Source organism: Prionailurus bengalensis, chromosome D3 (assembly GCF_016509475.1).
Source record: "Prionailurus bengalensis isolate Pbe53 chromosome D3, Fcat_Pben_1.1_paternal_pri, whole genome shotgun sequence".
Taxonomy (NCBI): Eukaryota; Metazoa; Chordata; class Mammalia; order Carnivora; family Felidae; genus Prionailurus; species Prionailurus bengalensis.
The window spans coordinates 16,171,231-16,191,154 of NC_057356.1; the positions used below are offsets into that span (position 1 = coordinate 16,171,231).

Consider the following 19,924-nt stretch of genomic DNA (forward strand, 5'->3'; position numbering starts at 1 on the left):
AAATGAAATAAAAGTAAGAAATGTCTAAAAATAACTCAGATGAATAATATATATGCAGCAAAACACATCAGCAGTTTGTTTAGGGCTAAGATCACTGAAAAGAAGCAGGAAAATGTAAACATCAAGGAAATTAAATCACATGTCTTTCTAGGTGTGGGCTTTGGACAAACCAAAAATAGCCAACTTTTGAATATCATTTTCTTTTTTTTTAAGTGTATTTATTTTGAGAGAGAGAGAGAGATACAGAAAGAGAGAGAGAGAGAGAGCAAGCAGGGGAGGGGAAGAGAGAGAGAGAGAGAGAGAGAGAGAGAGAGAGAGAGAGAATCCCAAGCTGTCTCCTCACTGTCAGTGTGAAGCCTCCCACAAACCGTGAGATCGTGAGCTGAAATCAAGAGGGGGATGCTCAACCGACTGAGCCACCCAGGCACCCTTGAGCATCATTTTCTGATGAGTTTGGGAAATGAAGACATTATTAGAAGACAGAGGGGAGACTAGGGAGTAAGTCAGTCCCAAACAGTAGAGGTTTTGCTGTTGTTGTTGTTTACTTATTAGTTTGTCTAAGTGGTATGGCTCTATGATGGGCTGGTTTCCCCGTGGGAATTCCTAAAGGCAGCCCAAAACACCCTTGGGCTCACATCATAGCCTCTCTTGTGCATAGCCCATTTACATCTTCTTCAGGCAATAACGTGGTCAAATTTAGAAGCCTGTTGTTTGAGATCAGCTTCTCATCCTCAGTACTATGACAATTTAGGGACAGATAACTCCTGCCGTGGGGCTGTCCCTATGCATTGTAGAGTGTTTAGCGGCATATCTGGCCTCTACCCACTAGATGCCAGTAGCAACCCCCATTCCCAGCTGTGACAACCAAAAATATCTCTAGATCCAAAATCTATAAAGAACTTATCAAACTCAACACCCAAAAAACAAATAATCCAGTGAAGAAATGGGCAAAAGACATGAATAGACACTTCTCCAAAGAAGACATCCAGATGGCCAACCAACACGTGAAAAAAATGCTCAACATCACTCATCATCAGGGAAACACAAATCAAAACCACAATGAGATACCACCTTACACCTGTCAGAATGGCTAACATTAACAACTCAGGCAACAACAGATGTTGGCGAGGATGCAGAGAAAGAGGATCTCTTTTGCATTGTTGGTGGGAATGCAAGCTGGTGCAGCCACTCTGGAAAACAGTATGGAGGATCCTCAAAAAACTAAAAATAGAACTACCCTACGACCCAGCAATTGCACTACTAGGTATTTATCCAAGTATTTATTTATGTGTCAGAAGGGACACAAGCACCCCAATGTTTATAGCAGCACTATCAACAATAGCCAAAGTATGGAAGGAGTTCAAATGTCCATCGATGGATGAATAAAGAAGATGTGGTATACACACACACACACACACACACAATGGAGTATTACTGGGCAATCAAAAAGAATGAAATCTTGCCATTTGCAACTACGTGGATGGAACTGAAGGGTATTATGCTAAGTGAAATTAGTCAGTCAGAGAAAGACAAATATCATATGACTTCACCCATAGGAGGACTTTAAGAGATAAAACAGATGAACATAAGGGAAGGGAAACAAAAGGGGGACAAAACATAAGAGACTCGTAAATATGGGGAACAAACAGAAGGTTACTAGAGGGGGTGTGGGAGGGGGGATGGGCTAAATGGGTAAGGGGCACTAAGGAATCTACTCCTGAAATAATTGTTGCACTATATGCTAAATAATTTGGATGTAAATTTTAGAAAATAAACTTAAAAAATAAATAAATATCTCTAGATATTGTCTGATGTCCCTAGAAGGGGCAAAATCACCCCCAGTTGAGAACCCCTGGTTTAGAGAATGAGTAGATGACCATCCAGCCCAACTTCGTACCATATAGATGAGGGAAGCAGAGTCCAAGCACACTGAACACCTTGCTCAAATGTACACAGCTGGTTAATGGCAGATCTCAGCCAGGACCTCCAGATTATCACCTTCAATACCTCCACTATACTCCAACTTTAGTCATTTGCATGCCACTGTGATTTCACCATACCCATTGCCACCTATATTATAATTTCCTAAATTTGAGTTGGCTTGTTTTTTAACTTAACACATTTATTTTAAAAGGAAATAGGCATGTGAGGGGAAAAAAAAACAAACATTAAAGTTAAGAAAGATCATGGTGTCAGAGGGAAAGATCTGTGCTCAGTTATTTTACACATTTGTTTCTTTATCAAGCACCCACATCGTGCCTACCCTGTGCCTGGCGCCATTTTAAGTGCTTTCCATGTATGAAATCTTTTTGTCTTAATAACAACCTTATTAGGTAAGTATGATTACCCTTATTTTATAAATGAGGATGCTGATCTAGGTCCCAGATCACCCAACTCATAAGTGGCAGAAGTGGCATTCCAGTCCAGGAAGTCTAGCTCAGAATTCCATGTTCTTAATCAGTAAGAGGAAAAGTTGGAAACATCTGGTGAGAAAGGAGAGATGGGTTTGGGACTGAAAACAACAGTAGCCAGAAAATAATGGGGAGAGGTACAAAGGCAGGGGACCCAAGGAGCTAGACAAACCCTTGGGAGAGGAGAACTCGCACCTGGAAAAGTGGGCAGGAATGGTGGGAAGGGGCAAAAGCTGTGGGGAGAGGGCATCAGAGCAGGGGCAAGATGAGACTTCAAATAAGTAGAGTAGCAGGCACTGAGAGAAACAAGCTGTTTGGCAGGGTGGGAAAATGGGGAGGCTGGAAGTGGAAATTCAGGCAGAATGTTAATCTGGAGAAAAGGTGAAAGGAAGGATGGGCTGGGGATCCAGGTCCAGGAGAGGACCCTGGGAGGAGTAAGAGGAAAGATGTAAGGAGGCTGTCAAGGTGAGAACCTAGAGATGGGAGGGATGGCTGGGGTCTAGGTGGGGCTTGGAAGGGGTCCCAGCCGGGCAAGCTGAGGCACCGTAGTGGGGAGCAGAGAAAGCACACTCCCACACCAGGCAAAGCCGACACTGGTAAACGCCAGCCACTGAAGTTAATGTTTTACCCTTAAAAATCAAGTTGAGAATCACTAGGGGTGTACACACCACATTTTGCAAAATGTTGAACCGATTCATCTCCAAAAAATATAAAAAGCTTTTGGGTAACATTTGAGGAATTTTTGAGACTTTTATGTTCCCACGACTAGTTCATAAATAAAATATACAACTTAAAAAGCGCACACACTCTTGTAATTGCTGAATGAAAATACCAAGCACAGAACTGCTTTATCACATGTTTTGCCAGTTCTTCATGTTTCTTCAACACTTGACTTTTCAAAAACAAATTTTCTGGAAAATGTTTTGTCTTTTACACTTTCTAGTTTTTGCTGGATCAAGATATTAATAAAAATAAACAACTTGGGGGAAATTTGGTGAGTGTTGGCATATTTGTAAATATCAGGATCTTTAAAGAAAGACAGTTTCATGGTTTGCCCTTAGTTGCCTTAGGGCAGTGCAAGAGCCCTGCATGTAATGGCTCTTATGCACAAATCCATTTATGGGAAGTTAAGATGGGTCGTACCCAAGTTCAACCAGAATATTGAGGTACCAAAAGCAACGCTGATGCAAATATATTTAAGGGAATATATAAATGATAAAAAATGTAAAATGAGGCATAGTAACTAAGGGGAAGCACTTTAGGGTCAGACAGGTCTAAACCACTAGCATTACAGTATTATGTAGTAGTATTTATTGGTGTTAAATACTAGCATTATGAAGTTAGTGTGAGGATTAAATCAGATGTCATATAAAGGATGTAAGGAATGTAATGCTAAATATATTTGGGACACTATTCTAGTATGAAGCAGAATAAACTAAATAATAAGCTTCTTAGAAGCCTGAGAGTTTTCATAACTTTGCTTTGAGGAGTTTTGATTCCTGGCACTAATTTCCATGTAGGCAGGTGCTTGTTCATTCTTCTAGGTCAAGGCTGACCTAAGGGATTTTGAATAGCTCTAAATCAACAGCTCTCAGAGTGTGATTCACTAACTCCAGAAAGTCCCAAAGACCCTTTCAGGGAATCTGTGTAATAAATTTTCATATTTTTATGATTTCAAAATTTCCTGTTTTCATAATAATTGCAATGACAGTATGTCTAACTTTGTTGATAATAGCAAAATTAATTTCTTAATAATACTAATTGTCTAATAACTATTTTTGTTTCTCACTATGACATTTGCACTGCTGGTGCAAAAGCATTAGTGGGGAACACTATTGATACCTTAGCATGAATCAACACAGTGGTACCAAAGTTTACTGTTATCAGGGTGCCTGGCTGGCTCAGTTGGTAGAGCATGCGACTCTTGATCTCAGGGTCATGAGTTCAAGCCCTACATTGGGCATGAAGCCTAGTTAAAAAAAAAAAAAGTTTACTGTTATTCTTCATTACCATGTGCTCACAGGAAAACAAAAACACAAACAAAAAAACACACACCTAGTTTCACTTAGGAACGTTCTGATGAAGCAGTACTTTTATTAAATCCTGACCCTTGAGTATAAACTCTTTTTAGTATATGTTCTACCAAAGTAAGCATGTACACATTTTTTAAAATATTCCATGTCATGAAATGGGAAGTACCCATAAAGCACTCTGCTGCATACCTAAGTACAATGGTTGTCTTGAGATAAAGCACTTGTACTACCAGTTGAGTTATGAGCTGAACTAGCCATATTTGTCGTGAAACACGTTTTTCACTTAAATGGATGACTGACAAATTGTGGTATTTAGGTGTGCGTATCTGGCAAATGTTTTCTCAAAAATTCATGAAGCAAGTCTGTTACTTTAAGGAAAATAATTGATAATACTGTTAGCAATAATGAGATTGGAACTATTAAGTGGAAATTAGAATTTTGAAAACCTCATATCCACCTCTGTGAGCTTGATAATTTGTTGATGCTTAAAGACTTTTCTGATGAGATCAGTGATTATATTAATGACTGTGATTTTTAAAATATAGTATAATGACATATTACAATATTTGGAAGATCTGTATAACTCAGTGAACCGATATTTTCCAAATGACCAATATATGCTATTATAGAATCAATCATACATGGGTATAAGATACATTCAAAATGAAAGATAGATCAATGCATTTCCTTGATGTGGTTTTAGATTCCACATTGCAACTAACCTTTAAGAAGCTATTACTTGTTGGGGCGCCTGGGTGGCTTGGTCAGTTAAACCTCTGACTTCGGCTCAGGTCATGATCTCACAGCTCCAGCATCAGGCTCTGTTCTGACAGACAGATTCTGTGTCTCCTTCTCTCTCTGTCCCTCCCTGGCTTGTGCTCTATCTCTCTCTTTCAAAAATAAATAATAAACATTAAAAAATAAAGAAATGGCACCAAAACAGACACATAGACCAATGGAATAGAATAGAAACCCCAGAACTAGACCCACAAACGTATGGCCAACTCATCTTTGACAAAGCAGGAAAGAACATCCAATGGAAAAAAGACAGCCTTTTTAATAAATGGTGCTGGGAGAACTGGACAGCAACATGCAGAAGGTTGAAACTAGACCACTTTCTCACACCATTCACAAAAATAAACTCAAAATGGATAAAGGACCTAAATGTGAGACAGGAAACCATCAAAACCTTAGAGGAGAAAACAGGAAAAGACCTCTCTAACCTCAGCCGTAGCAATCTCTTACTCGACACATCCCCAAAGGCAAGGGAATTAAAAGCAAAAGTGAATTACTGGGACCTTATGAAGATAAAAAGCTTCTGCACAGCAAAGGAAACAACCAACAAAACTAAAAGGCAACCAACGGAATGGGAAAAGATATTCGCAAATGACATATCGGACAAAGGGCTAGTATCCAAAATCTATAAAGAGCTCACCAAACTCCACACCCGAAAAACAAATAACCCAGTGAAGAAATGGGCAGAAAACATGAATAGACACTTCTCTAAAGAAGACATCCGGATGGCCAACAGGCACATGAAAAGATATTCAGCGTCGCTCCTTATCAGGGAAATACAAATCAAAACCACATTCAGGTATCACCTCACGCCAGTCAGAGTGGCCAAAATGAACAAATCAGGAGACTATAGTTGCTGGAGAGGATGTGGAGAAACGGGAACCCTCTTGCACTGTTGGTGGGAATGCAAATTGGTGCAGCCGCTCTGGAAAGCAGTGTGGAGGTTCCTCAGAAAATTAAAAATAGACCTACCCTATGACCCAGCAATAGCACTGCTAGGAATTTATCCAAGGGATACAGGAGCACTGATGCATAGGGCCACTTGTACCCCAATGTTCATAGCAGCACTCTCAACAATAGCCAAATTATGGAAAGAGCCTAAATGTCCATCAACTGATGAATGGATAAAGAAATTGTGGTTTATATACACAATGGAATATTATGTGGCAATGAGAAAAAATGAAATATGGCCTTTTGTAGCAACGTGGATGGAACTGGAGAGTGTGATGCTAAGTGAAATAAGCCATACAGAGAAAGACAGATACCATATGGTTTCACTCTTATGTGGATCCTGAGAAACTTAACAGGAACCCATGGGGGAGGGGAAGGAAAAAAAAAAAAAGAGGTTAGAATGGGAGAGAGCCAAAGCATAAGAGACTGTTAAAAACTGAGAACTGATGGGGGGTGGGAGGGAGGAGAGGGTGGGTGATGGGTATTGAGGAGGGCACCTTTTGGGATGAGCACTGGGTGTTGTATGGAAACCAATTTGTCAATAAATTTCAGAAAAAAAAATAAAGAAAGAAAAAGAAAATTATAATTATTGACATACATTAAAAAAATAAGCTATCACTTGTCGAGTTTTGGTGTAATATTAAAAAAAAATATCCCAGTGATCTATAAGAGCTATTAAAGTATTCCTTCTTTTCCCAACTATATCTTTGTGGAACCAGATTTTTTTCACATATTTCAATCTAAACAAAATGTCACTACACTGAAAGGAGAAGCAGACATAAAAATCCAGCTTTCTATTATTAAGTCAAACATTAAAGATATTAGTAAAAAAGAGAAATAATGCCATTCTTCTCATTTTTTAAATTTGGGAATATATATCTATTTTTCATAAAATACATTATATTAACATGTAACAAATTTATTCTACGTATTTTTAAATTTTTGAAAAACTTTTATTTTAGAGAGAGAGAGAGAACATGAGCAGGAGAGAAGGGCAGAGGGAGAGAGAGAGAATCTTAAGCAGACTTCCTGCTCCACATAGAGCTCTACACAGGGCTCAATCCCACAGACCTAGGATCATGATCTGAGCCAAAATCAAGAGTCGGATGCTCAACCAACTAAGCCACCCAAACACCTAAGTATTTTTTAATAAATTTAAATTTTCTCATTTAAATTTTTACTATGTAAGTAAATATATATCAAAACCTATATAAAGCTTTTTGAGATCTTCAATAATTTTTAAGAGTGTAAAGAGGTCGTGAGACCAAAAACTGTAGGAACCACTATTCTAAATAGTTCTCCAAACTTGAGCTGGTCTCCTTTGTTTATTGAAAGACAGTGCTTAGGACAAAACTACAATAGAAAATCATCACCTTCTAGTTCATTTAGAACATTGTTTAGGAGAATCTTCAGGAGCTAGAGTTAGTTATAATTTGTCCTCACAGTAACAGGTAAGTCTAATAGAGTAGGGCCATTGAGTTCAAGAAAGGCAAGTCAGAGACCTTTCAGGAAAGAGAGGCTGCCAACTCTGCATCAAGGAAAAATAAAGAGTTGACCTCACCTCCCTTTTTTTGTACACCTATATGCCTACATGCTATTATCAACAATGTAGATATTAAAGTTATATGCTTCATTAAAAGCGTTCAAAAGATTTTCCCCCCTCTGAAACTCCTTTTGATTAGGAATCCTGTTTGCTCTTGATATGTGTGTCTCTATAAATAAATTAGGGAGAAACTTGTCCTTTTGTAATTAAAAAGATAAAAGAATTGCAGTTGGGTCTCACCAGGGGCCCACAATTTCTGCTCAAGAGGGCATAATAAAAAGTGTTACAACTGGGATGCCTGGGCGGCTCAGTGGGCTGAGCATCCGACTCTTGATTTCAGTTCAAGTCATGATGCCATGGTTGGTGGGGTCGATGACATGCATCGGGTCTACACTGGCAGTGGGGGAGCCTCCTTGGGATTCTCCCTCTGCCTTTCTCTCAAAATAAATAAATAAACTTAAAAAAAAAAGTATTAGAAGAGTCCACTGCTGCTGGACTGGTACCATGATCAACTTCCTAAATTTAGCTCTAAGATCAATGTGGGAATCCCTCAGTTGTCTGCCTCCTTTTCAATCAACAAGCAAACAAAGCCAGACTTGAGGCTCAGTCTGAGAGTAGAAAGTCATGTATATGCCTGAATATTGATGAGCTCTGAAGTTAATAAAGAATAAAAACCAGGAGAATCCATTTGACCCATTTCAGCCTCTTGGTGTCCTGAAATTTCCGTCTCACTGTGATGAAAAGAATCAAGGTATGATCTAACTCAAAAGAGGGTTGTTATTCAAGAGTAAAGGAAATAAATAGGGACCTAGTCTAGCTTCAGATGGGGTTTTTTTCTGAAAATAGACAAGAGCATCACCAGTGAGGTCAAAGCAAGAACTGCTTGGAGTCTCCCCGTAGGCTCTTCAATTATTGTTTTGATCATTGCAGGAAGCTTCCTGTTACCATTTTCTATATCCACCCAGGCCATCTTGGTCAAAAACTACTATTTATCTTCCTCGAGACTTCTCATGCGTGAGGAAAGTAAAGAATAATGATCTACGTGAACCCTGGAGTCAGCCTGCCAGGATGTGATCTATTGTAATGATCTAGGCAGAGAACACCTCTCGAGGTCTCAATTTCCTCCCCGTAAAATGGAAAGAGTGACAGCACTTTATAAGGTTCTTGTTAGGACTAATCTAAGATAATGCATACAAAGCATTTAGCACAAGACGCGGAACATACTAAGTACCTAATAAACAAAAGTCATTATCACGGCGATTCTTTGCTTCATATTCCCATCTGTGAGCAGTTTTTTTTCCCGTTATTTCTCAACATAACTCTTTCTTTCGGGGCTGTTGATCTCGGAGGCCTCTGGTCCTTCATATCCCTGAGTCATCATCATTAAAATGCCGGATTTCTGAAGTCATTCCTCCCCCTCCTGCTCGCTAGGGCTCCCTCTCCTGACTGCTTAGCTTTGGTGAGGGCCCAGACCTAAATTCCGTGACCACGAGTCTCTGTCGAGACTCGGCCTTGGAAGAACATCCCCAGTCCTCTTGAAGACCACCTGAGGTTCGACAAAACTGATCCCCACCAGACTCTGAGAAACGCTCCAGCCCAAGAGTGGCGCGAGCCCGGAGGCGGGGCCTCGCACGGAGGTGAGAACGAGGCCAGGGGCGGGGCTGTGCTCCGAGGTGAGCGCGAGGCCACACCCGAGGTGAGCGTGCTGTGGGCGGGGCCACATCCGATGTGGGCGCGAGGCCGGGGGCGTGGCCGCGCCGGGGAGCCGCCTGAACCATTAGGGATGCGCCAGCCGCCTCCCCAGGCGGCGCGCGCAGCCGCCCCCGGGCTTGAGGCAGCGCAGGGGTTAAGGTCGCCGGCGCCACCTGGGCGCCGCTGAGGAGACCCGCGAGCCGGCGAATCCCGCGCGGGCGCGGCGAACAGGTGCCCGCGCGCGTCAGGCGCCGGCAAGGGGCGGGGAGAGGGGGCGCGGCCGGAAGCCCGGGGCGGGGTGCGGCCGGCCCGGTGAGCGGGAGGAGCCGAGGGAGGCAGGAAGGAGTTCGCCCGGCTGCGCCGCTCGCGATGTGGAGCCGCCGCCTCGGCGCCTGCAGCAGCCGCCGCCGCCGCCGCTGCTGCTGGGGCTGCCGCCGAGCCGAGGGACATGGAGCGCGGCTGCAGAGAGCGGCCGCCGGCAGCAGCAGCAGCGAGCGTCGCAGCGACAGCGGAGCGCAGCCCGCCCGGTGAGGCGCTGCCCGGCCGGCGGCGGCAGCGGCAGCAGCAGCAGCAGCAACAGGGCGGCTGAAAACTCGGCGGCGGCGTTCCTCGCAACCTCCCCTCTCGCTTCGCCGCCCCCCGGTCTTCCCTTCCTCAGCCTTTCCCTTTCCCACCCCCTCCTCCTCCCTAGCGCGAGCCGAGCAGCTGAGCCCCGGGGGCGGCGGCGGCGGGGGGGGGGGGGCGCGTGCCGCCGGCGCGGGGGAGGGGCGGGCCGGCGCGCGCCGCGCCCAGGGCTCGCGGGGACCCGAGGGGCGCGTGCCGCGGCGCGGGGCGAGGCGCGGGGCGCTGGGCGGCGCGGCGGGGCCCCTCCCCCCTGCAGCCTGGCGCGCGCCGGCCGGGCCGCACCGCTGCGGGCTCCGCGCGCGCGGGCCATGTCCGCCTTCTGCCTGGGCTTGGCCGGCCGCGCTTCAGCACCCGCGGAGCCGGACAGCGCCTGCTGCATGGAGCTGCCCGCAGCGGCCGCGGACGCAGTCGGGAGTCCAGCCGCCGCCGCCCTCATCTCCTTCTCCGGGGGCTCCGGGGAGCTGGAACTGGCGTTAGAGGAGGAGCTGGCGCTGCTGGCGGCCGGGGAACGGCCGTCCGACCCCGGGGAGCATTCTCAGGCCGAGGCCGGGCCTCCGGCCGAGGGGTCCGGACTGCAGCCGCCGCCCGCCCAGGATCCCGAACTGCTGTCGGTGATCCGGCAGAAAGAGAAGGATCTGGTGTTGGCGGCCCGGCTGGGCAAGGCGCTGCTCGAGAGGAACCAGGACATGAGCCGGCAGTACGAGCAGATGCACAAGGAGCTGACAGACAAGCTGGAGGTGAGGACGTCCCTCGTGGGATGGGTGGGAAGCAGGGAGAGCCCTTTCGGCCTTGGGCAGCTTCAGCTTCGGGAGCCACCCACCCTACTCCTTCCTTACTCACCCTGCCTTAACAGAAAACCACCTGGAGGGAGGGGTCGGGTGGAGGGTTTCGAATTATCAGACCAGGGCAACATTGAATCCACCTGACTTCAGCAAATGGGTCCACGCACCGCCCCAGCCCCGCTGTGGGCCATTCTATATATGTACTGTACACAGCGTCTAAAATAGAGCTTACAGTATGACTAATTTATACAGCGCTGAGGTGATGTCTGCACACAGAGAAATGAGAAAGTCGGGAAGCATTTAAAATATGCTCCAGGTTTTCAGAGTAGTTAATCTCTAATCAGGGTGTTAGCCTTAAAGCCTTCCAGTTTTGGCGTTAAGGCCTCCAGATGCCCTTGTCTTAACTTCCCGGCAGCTCAGAGTTGTGGGAAACAAGTGCCCCTCAAGGAGCTTTATATAGCCTTCAAATACTCAGGGATTAGGAAATGTGGTTCCATTGCAGAAATCAGGCAAGCCTGGGCTCGGCATGTGACTGTTGGTAGTGGATTTAATTTGGACCTCGGCATTTATGTGTATTCTGTATTTAAACAGTACGCTTTTTTTTTTTTTTTTTTTTTTTTTTTGGTCTTCTGGGCCTCATTCATGCGATTCGGTGGCCAAATGCAACCCATGAGAACCATGTTACTTTAACTATTATAAATACTTCTTAAAGTGTGTAAGATTTCTGCCAGTTTTCTGTATCAAAGTCTTTTGGAGCTACGCCTGTTTGTTTTCTTGCCCTTTACTGGGAAAGGGCCTTTAAAGTGGTATGGAATGCCAGCCTTTGTAAAAATTAGAGAGCTTTTTTTAAAAAAGGGGGTGGGGCATCTGTGGCATTGGAGACTAGCTTATTTTTTTTCTGCCTGTACATTTACTGTTGTTACCCAGTTTGGTTGCAACCAGTTCTTTTTATTCTTAGTTACAAGGGAATAGTACAGTCCTGAATAAGGTCTGAAATTGACCCTAGTCTGCTTCCATATCACTGCTGCTGGTTGAACAGTCAGAATATAAGTCCAGAAACTTTTCTATAATAAGATTTAAGTGTGTGTTTGTAGTCTAGGGATGTATCAAAAGTAAATCAGGGAGAAAAAAGGAAACCAGTTGAGTGCCCTGTAGTTCAGTTGGCCTGTTAACTGGGTCTGCCAGTCGATGAACTCCTGAGATACCTCTCTGAAAAGTGGTTTGTGAAACCTATAGGTAGACTGCCAAAAAGCACCCAGTGAATTGAAGTGTTTAGTTTTCACTGGAAGTAGAGGTCTAGAAATAAAAGGGTGTTTTTTTTTAAAATGGGATTTAGTTACATGACTCTATATAGAAGTACTACTGTAGAGATTTATTCTTGTGATTTGAAATTCCTTCAGTGAGGGACTTATTGAAGAAACATTGTTATCAGTCAGTTTGATTAGTGATGGATTTCTGAGTAATCCTGAGTGTGCAGTTACACACACCCTGGGTTCCATGTGGAGCCCTTATACATTTCTTCACAAAGGAAAAAGATTTAAAAATTCTATAACAAGAAGGGTTCTATTGTGAAAGAATAAATTACCTTTGACTTTTTGCTATTGGCCAAACAGATGGTAATAAAATATTTTAAAGCTCTTAAATTAGTTTTCAAAATCATCATTCCTCTACAGGTCACCGTATTGAACTCTAGCGTATATTTTAATTTCTGGGCGCTGGTTGCACAACAGTGTGAATGTACTTAACACTAAGCTGTACACTTAAAAATGGTTGAGGTGGTGAATTTTATGTTCTATATACTTACATTTTAAAATTTTGTTTAAAAAGCCAAATATAGGGGCTCCTGGGTGGCTCAGGTCGTGATCTCGCGGTCTGTGAGTTCAAGCCCTGCGTCAGGCTCTGTGCTGACAGCTCAGAGCTGGAGCCTGCTTCGGATTCTGTGTCTCCCTCTCTCTCTCTCTGCCCCTTTCCTGCTCATGCTCTGTCTCTCTCTGTCTCAAAAATAAATGAACGTTAAAAAAATAAATAAAAATAAAAAGCCAAATATATTGATTGTTACTAAGCATGAGTATTAGAGGGTTCAGTTATACTATTTTTTTCAAGGTATATTTCAAGGAAGATTATCATGAACAATTTTTAGTTTTTTTTAAAACACATTTAAAAAGATCCCATAAAGATATTGTCATTAGTTCCTTGTTAATTCTTTTAATTCTTACTAATATGAGAGAGACAAACCTAATAGAGGGCGATTCATTTGATACCTGCAAGTGAATTTTCCTTTCAGCATAAATTTTTTAAAATATTTTTTTAAGTTGATTTTGAGAGAGAGAGAAAGAGCACAAATGGAGGAGAGGCAGAGAGAGAGGGTGAGAGAGAATCTCAAGCAGGCTCTGAGCTCTCAGCACAGAGCCCATCGTGGGGCTCAAACTCACAAACCATGAGATCATGACCTGAGCCAAGATCAGAAGTCAGATGCTCAATGACTGAGCCATCCTGGTGCCCCACCTCTATATTCTTTAAGCAGCCTAGATTTTAGCATGTCTGCTTAGGGACAAAATACTTTATAAAGTTTAACACTTCCATGCTATATTTTCAATTAAATACTTAAGGGTAGAAAACTAGCCTTTTAAAAGCATTTGTAATTTTCCACAAACTGTCAGTGGAGCAAACACATTTTCTCACAAGTTGGTTTGAAAGATTAACACTTGAGGGGACTCTGAGAGAATGTTGGTTTCACTGTTAAATAGTGAGACTGGTCTTGTTTTAATCCCCTCTGTTCCCTTATTCAAAACTGCCACCTTTCTAACCTCAGGACCAATAAGCCATTGTTAAGATTTTTTTCTGCCTATTTGTTAATATTGAATACCTTTCCAGTTCTGTGTGCCAAACCTAAGATTTTGTTTTGTCATTTAAAATATAAAGTACTTGATCTCATACTGCTCTCTTATTAAAGGCACACTCTTTAAAGTCTTTAATGGCTTAAAGATTAACATAGAATTTTTTTGGCTATATATCTCGTAGGGTTAAAATGAAGATTCAATTTAACTTAAAATACTGGAAGATTGTGGTCATTTTTTTCCACTCTTAAATTGACTATATTGTATTTTATTCATTCACTGAATTATATTTTCATATACTTAAAGTTCTAAAGTTATTTTTTTAAGATTTTATTTTTTAAAGATCTTTTTTAAAAATTTGTTTATTTATTTTGAGAGAGAGACAGCGTGAGTGGGGGAGAGGGAGAGAGAGAATCCCAAGCAGGCTCTGCACTGTCAGCACAGAGCCCAGTTCGGGGCTTGAACTCACAAACTGTGAGACATGACCTGAGCTGAAACCAAGAGTCAGATACTTAACGGGCTGAGCCACCCAGATGCCCCAAGATTTTTCAAAGTAATCTGTACATCCAACATGGGGCCCAGATTCACAACCCTGAGCCCAAGAGTCACATGCTCCACTAACTGAGCCAACCAGGCGCCCGTAAAGTTACTTTCTAAAATTTATTTTTTCTGCACCTACAGTGAGCCCTTTTGCTTTTATATCTTATATCCAGCCAGGTCCTTAGTTTTTTTTCTGGAACGTGAACTAAGACAGTAACTCAGATTTATATGCTTTTTTCTTCAGTATTTTATTTATTTAGTTTCTAAAAATACTGTTTTTAACATGCAAGATCCCCTTTTTTCCTATTCCAGCTGAGAGTGGATTATCTCTTACTGCATGCAGAGGTAGTCTTTTACCTCAACTACATTTTCCTTTTCCTTATGCAGGTCAATTCTTAGGATTCTAATACAATTTTTTTTTTTTTTAAGGGCAGAACAAATAAAATGAAAGTGATCACCTAATGAGAGTCACAAGTAGATTTGGGGTAGGCAAATCTAGAGCTCCTTATTTGCATACAGTGGTCCACTTAAAAAAAATAGTACTTTTTCTTTGTATTTTTCAAGAATCATATCCTGGACTTATGACAGTGGTGTTGCTTTTTTAGCTCTTGGTGGAAATCCATTTTCAGTAACAACCAATTTTAGATTGGTTAATGATGTTAACTTTTTATTTTTTCAGAGTTTTAAATACCTTTTTTTTTTTTTTTTTTTTTTTAAGAATGGTTTCTTCAGATGGGGCGCCTGGGTGGCTCAGTTGGTCAAGCGTCCGACTTCAGCTCAGGCAATGATCTCACGGTTCATGAGTTCGAGCCCCGAGTCAGCCTCTGTGCTGATGGCTCAGAGCCTGGAGCCTGCTTCGCATTCTGTGTCTGCCTCTCCCCCAATCACATTCTGTCTGTCTGTCTGTCTGTCTCTCCCTCAAAAATAAACAGAAAAAAATTTTAAAAATGGTTTCAGATTTACAGAAAAAATGGAAAGATGGTACAGAACATTTGCATATGTTCTGCACTCAATTTCCTCTGTTATTAACATCTTACATTATCATGGTATACTTGCCATGATTAAAAATCCATTACTGATACACTGTTAACTACACTCCTTAGTTTATTCAGATTTCCTTAGCCTTTATGTACTGTGTTTTTCTGTTCCAAGATTGCAACCTGGATACATTACATTCAGTTTTCCTATCTTCTTAGTCTCCTCTTTGCTGTAGTACTTTTTTTTATGTTTGTTTATTTATTTATTTTGAGAGAGAGTGAGAGAGCGTGTGCTTGAGCTCAAGGGAGAGGCAGAGAGAGAGGGAGAGAAGAATCCCACTCAGGCTCCATACTATCAAGCCCAGAGCCCGATGCGGGCTCAATCTCACGAACCGTGAGATTATGACCTGAGCTGAAATCAAGAGTCGGATGCTTAACTGCGCCACCCAGGTGCCCATGCTGTGGCACTTTTTTAGACTTAACTTGTTTATGATGACCTTAACAGTTTTGATGGTAACTTTTCTTCTTTTGTTTATTGAGGTATAATCGACATTATTAGTTTCAGGTGTAGATATTAACTTTAACACAGGAATAACACATAATATCTAAAATGGCATATAACATAACGTATAATCCCTGACCTCCATACTTCCTAATATGCTGCCTAGAGTTTACTGGTTAATTTAACACTTAATGAAAATACAAATCTAGGAAACCTTTCTTTTCTGTTATTAGACAAAAGGCTAAATTCTTTCTGTACATTAATAGGAAAGTCTTGACTGCTTTTTTTCAGTGTTGGGAAACCTGAATTAGGAAGTTTGTCACATGACCAGAAAAATATAAGGACAGAATAAACTAATCAGCACCACCTGTCGCAACCCCTCCCCCAACTCCAAGTGGATTGGATTGTTTTAGTTGCTTAGTTGGGCTGTTCACTAACAGCTGTTTGCTGAATATTTTTAAGTCTCTCTGTTCTTTTAGAACACAAGCCTAATTTATCTGGCCTCTCAGTAACACTGTGATTACTGAGTTCTTGCTGTTGCCTTCTGCTCAATCTTTTTCATTTTGGAAAAACTGAATAAAACCAAGTATCACAATTTTAGGACGGCAATTAGCATTTGTTTCTGCATTTCATCTTTTTGAAGTCTCTACAGTGACTAAAACATTCTCATTTTTGGAGTTTAGCAATATGAGGAAAGCACAGAGCAGAAAGTTCTCAGGCTGATGAGTAGAAGTCCCTCCCTTATTCTTCCTTTCCTTGTGTGCTCCAAGCCGAGGTTCTATAAAGTCTAACTATAATGTGACTTCTTCAACAAATATACTAGAGTGACTATATCCGAGTGAGTTGTTTCCCAGAGTGATCGACCTGGAGGACCATACATTTATTTCAGTAAAAACTGCCTTTGCTAATGTGATCAGAATTTTCATTTTGGATTGCTGATTTTATCTTTTGGCACGTTATTTTGACTGCTGTGTCATGGTAAATTTACATCTTTTAGGGATAAATTTGACTTTCAGAAGTGTTAACAAGTCAGCAAAAAAGGGAATAAGATGTCAGGGTGAAATGGGGTAATCTCTTTTTTAGACACATCTTAAATGTGAAGTAATGTGACTGATTTTCATTTTCTTGTGCAACTATACAGTGGCCCTTAACACTCTCCAAAAGAATTACTCCAAAAAATATTCACAAAGTGAGAACTTGGATAGAATAAGAGTGTAGAAGAGATGACCAAGTCCTCTGAAGAAGATTCATATGCTCATCGTAGCTTGTAGAAACATTCTCAGTGCTTGATATCAACCTTCAGTGCATCAGAATTTCCTGTAGAGCCAAGATAGATAGATGAGTAGACAGATGCATGCCTAGGCTTCATCCCATTCTTAACTAATCACAATCTTTGGGATTGAGGTCCAGGTGGGTATATTTTCAACAATTATATCAGAGCTTTTCTGAGAGCCGTCCCCTCCCCCCCAAATTGACCATTGCTTTAACTTCTAGTTAATGTATTCCTTGGGGTGTAGACTTTGCTATTTCGTACATAATATGATTTTTAAGTAGAACATACTTGCCTCTGTTAAGAGACATGCGTCTTATCTCACAGAAACAAAGAGGGGTGCCTGGCTGGCTCAGGTGGAAGGGCATGCGACTCTCAATCCAGGGTTGTGAGTTCAAGACCTACATGGGATATAGAGATTACTTAAATAAATAAAACTTAAAAAAAAAAACCCAAAAAACAAAAGGGTATTCTTATTTCCTTCAAAAGAATCCTTTTTTATTGAGCTGCTGCTTCAAGCCATCTGTACTTTGCATACCATTTGTTACACACAATTTATTTTTTTTAAGTTTATTTATTTTGGGGGAGAGAGAGAGAGAGAGAGAGAGAGAGAGAGCGAGCGTGCGCACATGAGAGAGAGAGGGAAAGAGAATCCCAGGCAGGCTTTGTGCTGTGACTGTGGAGCCTGATTAGGGCTCAAACTCATGAACCATGAGATGATGAACTGAGTGGAAATCAAGAGTCAGATGCTTAACCGACTGAGCCACCCAGGCACCCCACAACTTACTACTTTTATCAGTCTCTCCCACTAGAATGAAAGCTCCATAAAGGCAAGGACCATGTCTGTTTTACTTTGCACTATGTCTGCAGCATGGTGGCTGACCCATCGCAGGTACTCCTCAAGAATAAATGAGTGGATCAGAAATAAATGTGCAAAGCTGATAAGCCATGATTTAAAGTAGACCTGAAGCTGAACTTGCTTGATATCCAAATATAATTCTATATATCACAACAAGTATTTATTGAATTGTGATTTGGAGTGCTAAACAGAGTCAGATGACTTAAACACAAATCCCAGCTCTGCCATTTACTAGTTTGACCTTGAGCTTGTTACTTGACCTCTTATTGTAGGTTACCTCATTTGTAAGAAAAGATGGTTAATCTGAAGGATCCCTAGAGTTCTTTCTGTCCCTGAAAATTCTTTGATTCTAAGTGTCTGGTATTATGCCAGGCATGATAGCTGATTCCAAAAGAAGCCTTCTTAAGGACTTGTGTTAAGTTGTTTAAATGTATAGTTTACTAGTTAATTAGATGACTAGGGCTGAATTTCAAGTGAATTCCTGAGTCTATAGTCCCATCCATAGTCCCATGCCCAACGACAAGAATAAACACAGTAATATTAAGTGTTTTTAATAAGAACAGCATGCTAACTCCTTCCTACTCTGTAAGAAGGGAGTGTTTTTGTAGCTGTGAAATAGACAACTTTTCCCATGTGGCAGAGTGTTTTGTTGTGCTGACTGGGAAGAAGAAAAGTTAGGAGAGTGTGAAAAGAGAAAAAAAGCAAAGGCTGTACATTTTTAACAGTTTTTAAATCCTCTTCACTTCTCTCCCAGCACTTAGAACAAGAGAAACACGAACTAAGAAGACGATTTGAGAACCGAGAAGGGGAATGGGAAGGGCGCGTGTCAGAGCTGGAGAGTGATGTGAAACAACTTCAGGATGAGTTGGAGAGGCAGCAGGTTCATCTACGGGAAGCAGATCGAGAAAAAACACGGGCTGTCCAGGAATTATCAGAACAGAACCAGAGGTTATTGGATCAACTCAGCAGGGTAAGCCACAAGTTAAGAATTTATGGTATAAAATACTGAAAGTTGAAACCAAAGCTGCTGTACGATGTTGTTCATACATATGGTAAGAGTAAGTTTTTGTTGCCATTGGTGTTGATATCAACAAGTTGAATAATTTTCACCTATGGGAACGTCAGCTGTGTGAACTAGGAGTCAGGAACCAAAACCCTTACCTCTCATTAATCAGCTAAGAGACTTTGACAATCACTTAACTTGGGAGATTTTTCGTTTTTAAAATGAAAAGAGGTTTGCCTAATGATTTCTGACGTTTGGTATAGCTCTAAAAGTCTGTGATTCCTTTACCTAGAAAAAGTCTGTCATGGATGAAATTATGTTAATGAATTTGGTTCAGATATTAAATGGTGCCATCTTTAAACTGAAAAGCTTGGGGAAAATTAGAGCAAATGATTTTCAATGATGAAATGTGAATGTACATTTCTTCATATTATTTGAATATGAGAGGAGAAGTATATGTGTATCTGTATTTAAAATTTGTTCTTTTATATCCTAGTAAGTAAAAAATTCTCGTGCCTTTATAGAATGGTGTTATGGAAGTATTAATTAACCAGGGTCAAGACTGAAATCATTGCAAAGAGGGAGTTTGAGGGCTGAATAGGTCCAAATCTAATTTATATACAGAACATACCTTTTTTACAAATGCAGGAATGTTATTAATGCCCTGGTCTCTAAATCCACCTACTTTTAAAAATTAAGAGTGGGATTTACTGTGGTACTTCAGTCCTTCTTATGTGTTGAAAATAAAACTATTAACTCTTTAGTTATCAGAAGAAGAAAGAACTTCTAGTCTGATCTCATTGTGTAGGTCATGCTTTGATCTTTGGAAAAGGCTTAGCTAGAGCAGTACATGGAAAATTCTTGGCATTTCTACTAATTCGATGGGTAACACCGTATGAAGTCATTTAGTTTGTCATAGTTGGTTCCCATGGATACTCTGAGACGGGTCAAAACCTTCATGCCTCACTAGGAAATGTGAGGTAAATTCCACAACTAGGGAAAGATACAAGAAGGAGAGGCAGAGGAGAGAATGGAAGTAGGGAGGAAGGAGAGGGAGACAGGAAGGTAGAAAGGGGAAAAAGAGATACCTAATAACTTGGAAAGT

At 41.6% G+C, this 19,924-nt stretch overlaps 1 protein-coding gene across 5 annotated transcripts in view; it reads left to right on the forward strand.

The window, feature by feature from the left end:
- The first annotated feature begins 10,302 nt into the window (after window positions 1–10,302).
- The window catches only part of BICDL1 (BICD family like cargo adaptor 1), a 105,576-nt gene continuing 95,954 nt past the window's right edge, over window positions 10,303–19,924 (forward strand). The window contains exons 1-2 of one of the 5 annotated variants that reach the window (XM_043557749.1): window positions 10,303–10,786; window positions 18,571–18,786. In XM_043557749.1, the coding sequence (XP_043413684.1) occupies window positions 10,358–10,786; window positions 18,571–18,786 (645 nt within the window). In that variant the 5' untranslated portion in view covers window positions 10,303–10,357. The remainder of the gene's footprint in view (window positions 10,787–18,570; window positions 18,787–19,924) is intronic. The other 4 variants (XR_006293886.1, XM_043557745.1, XM_043557748.1 and 1 more) reach the window with 4 other exon arrangements.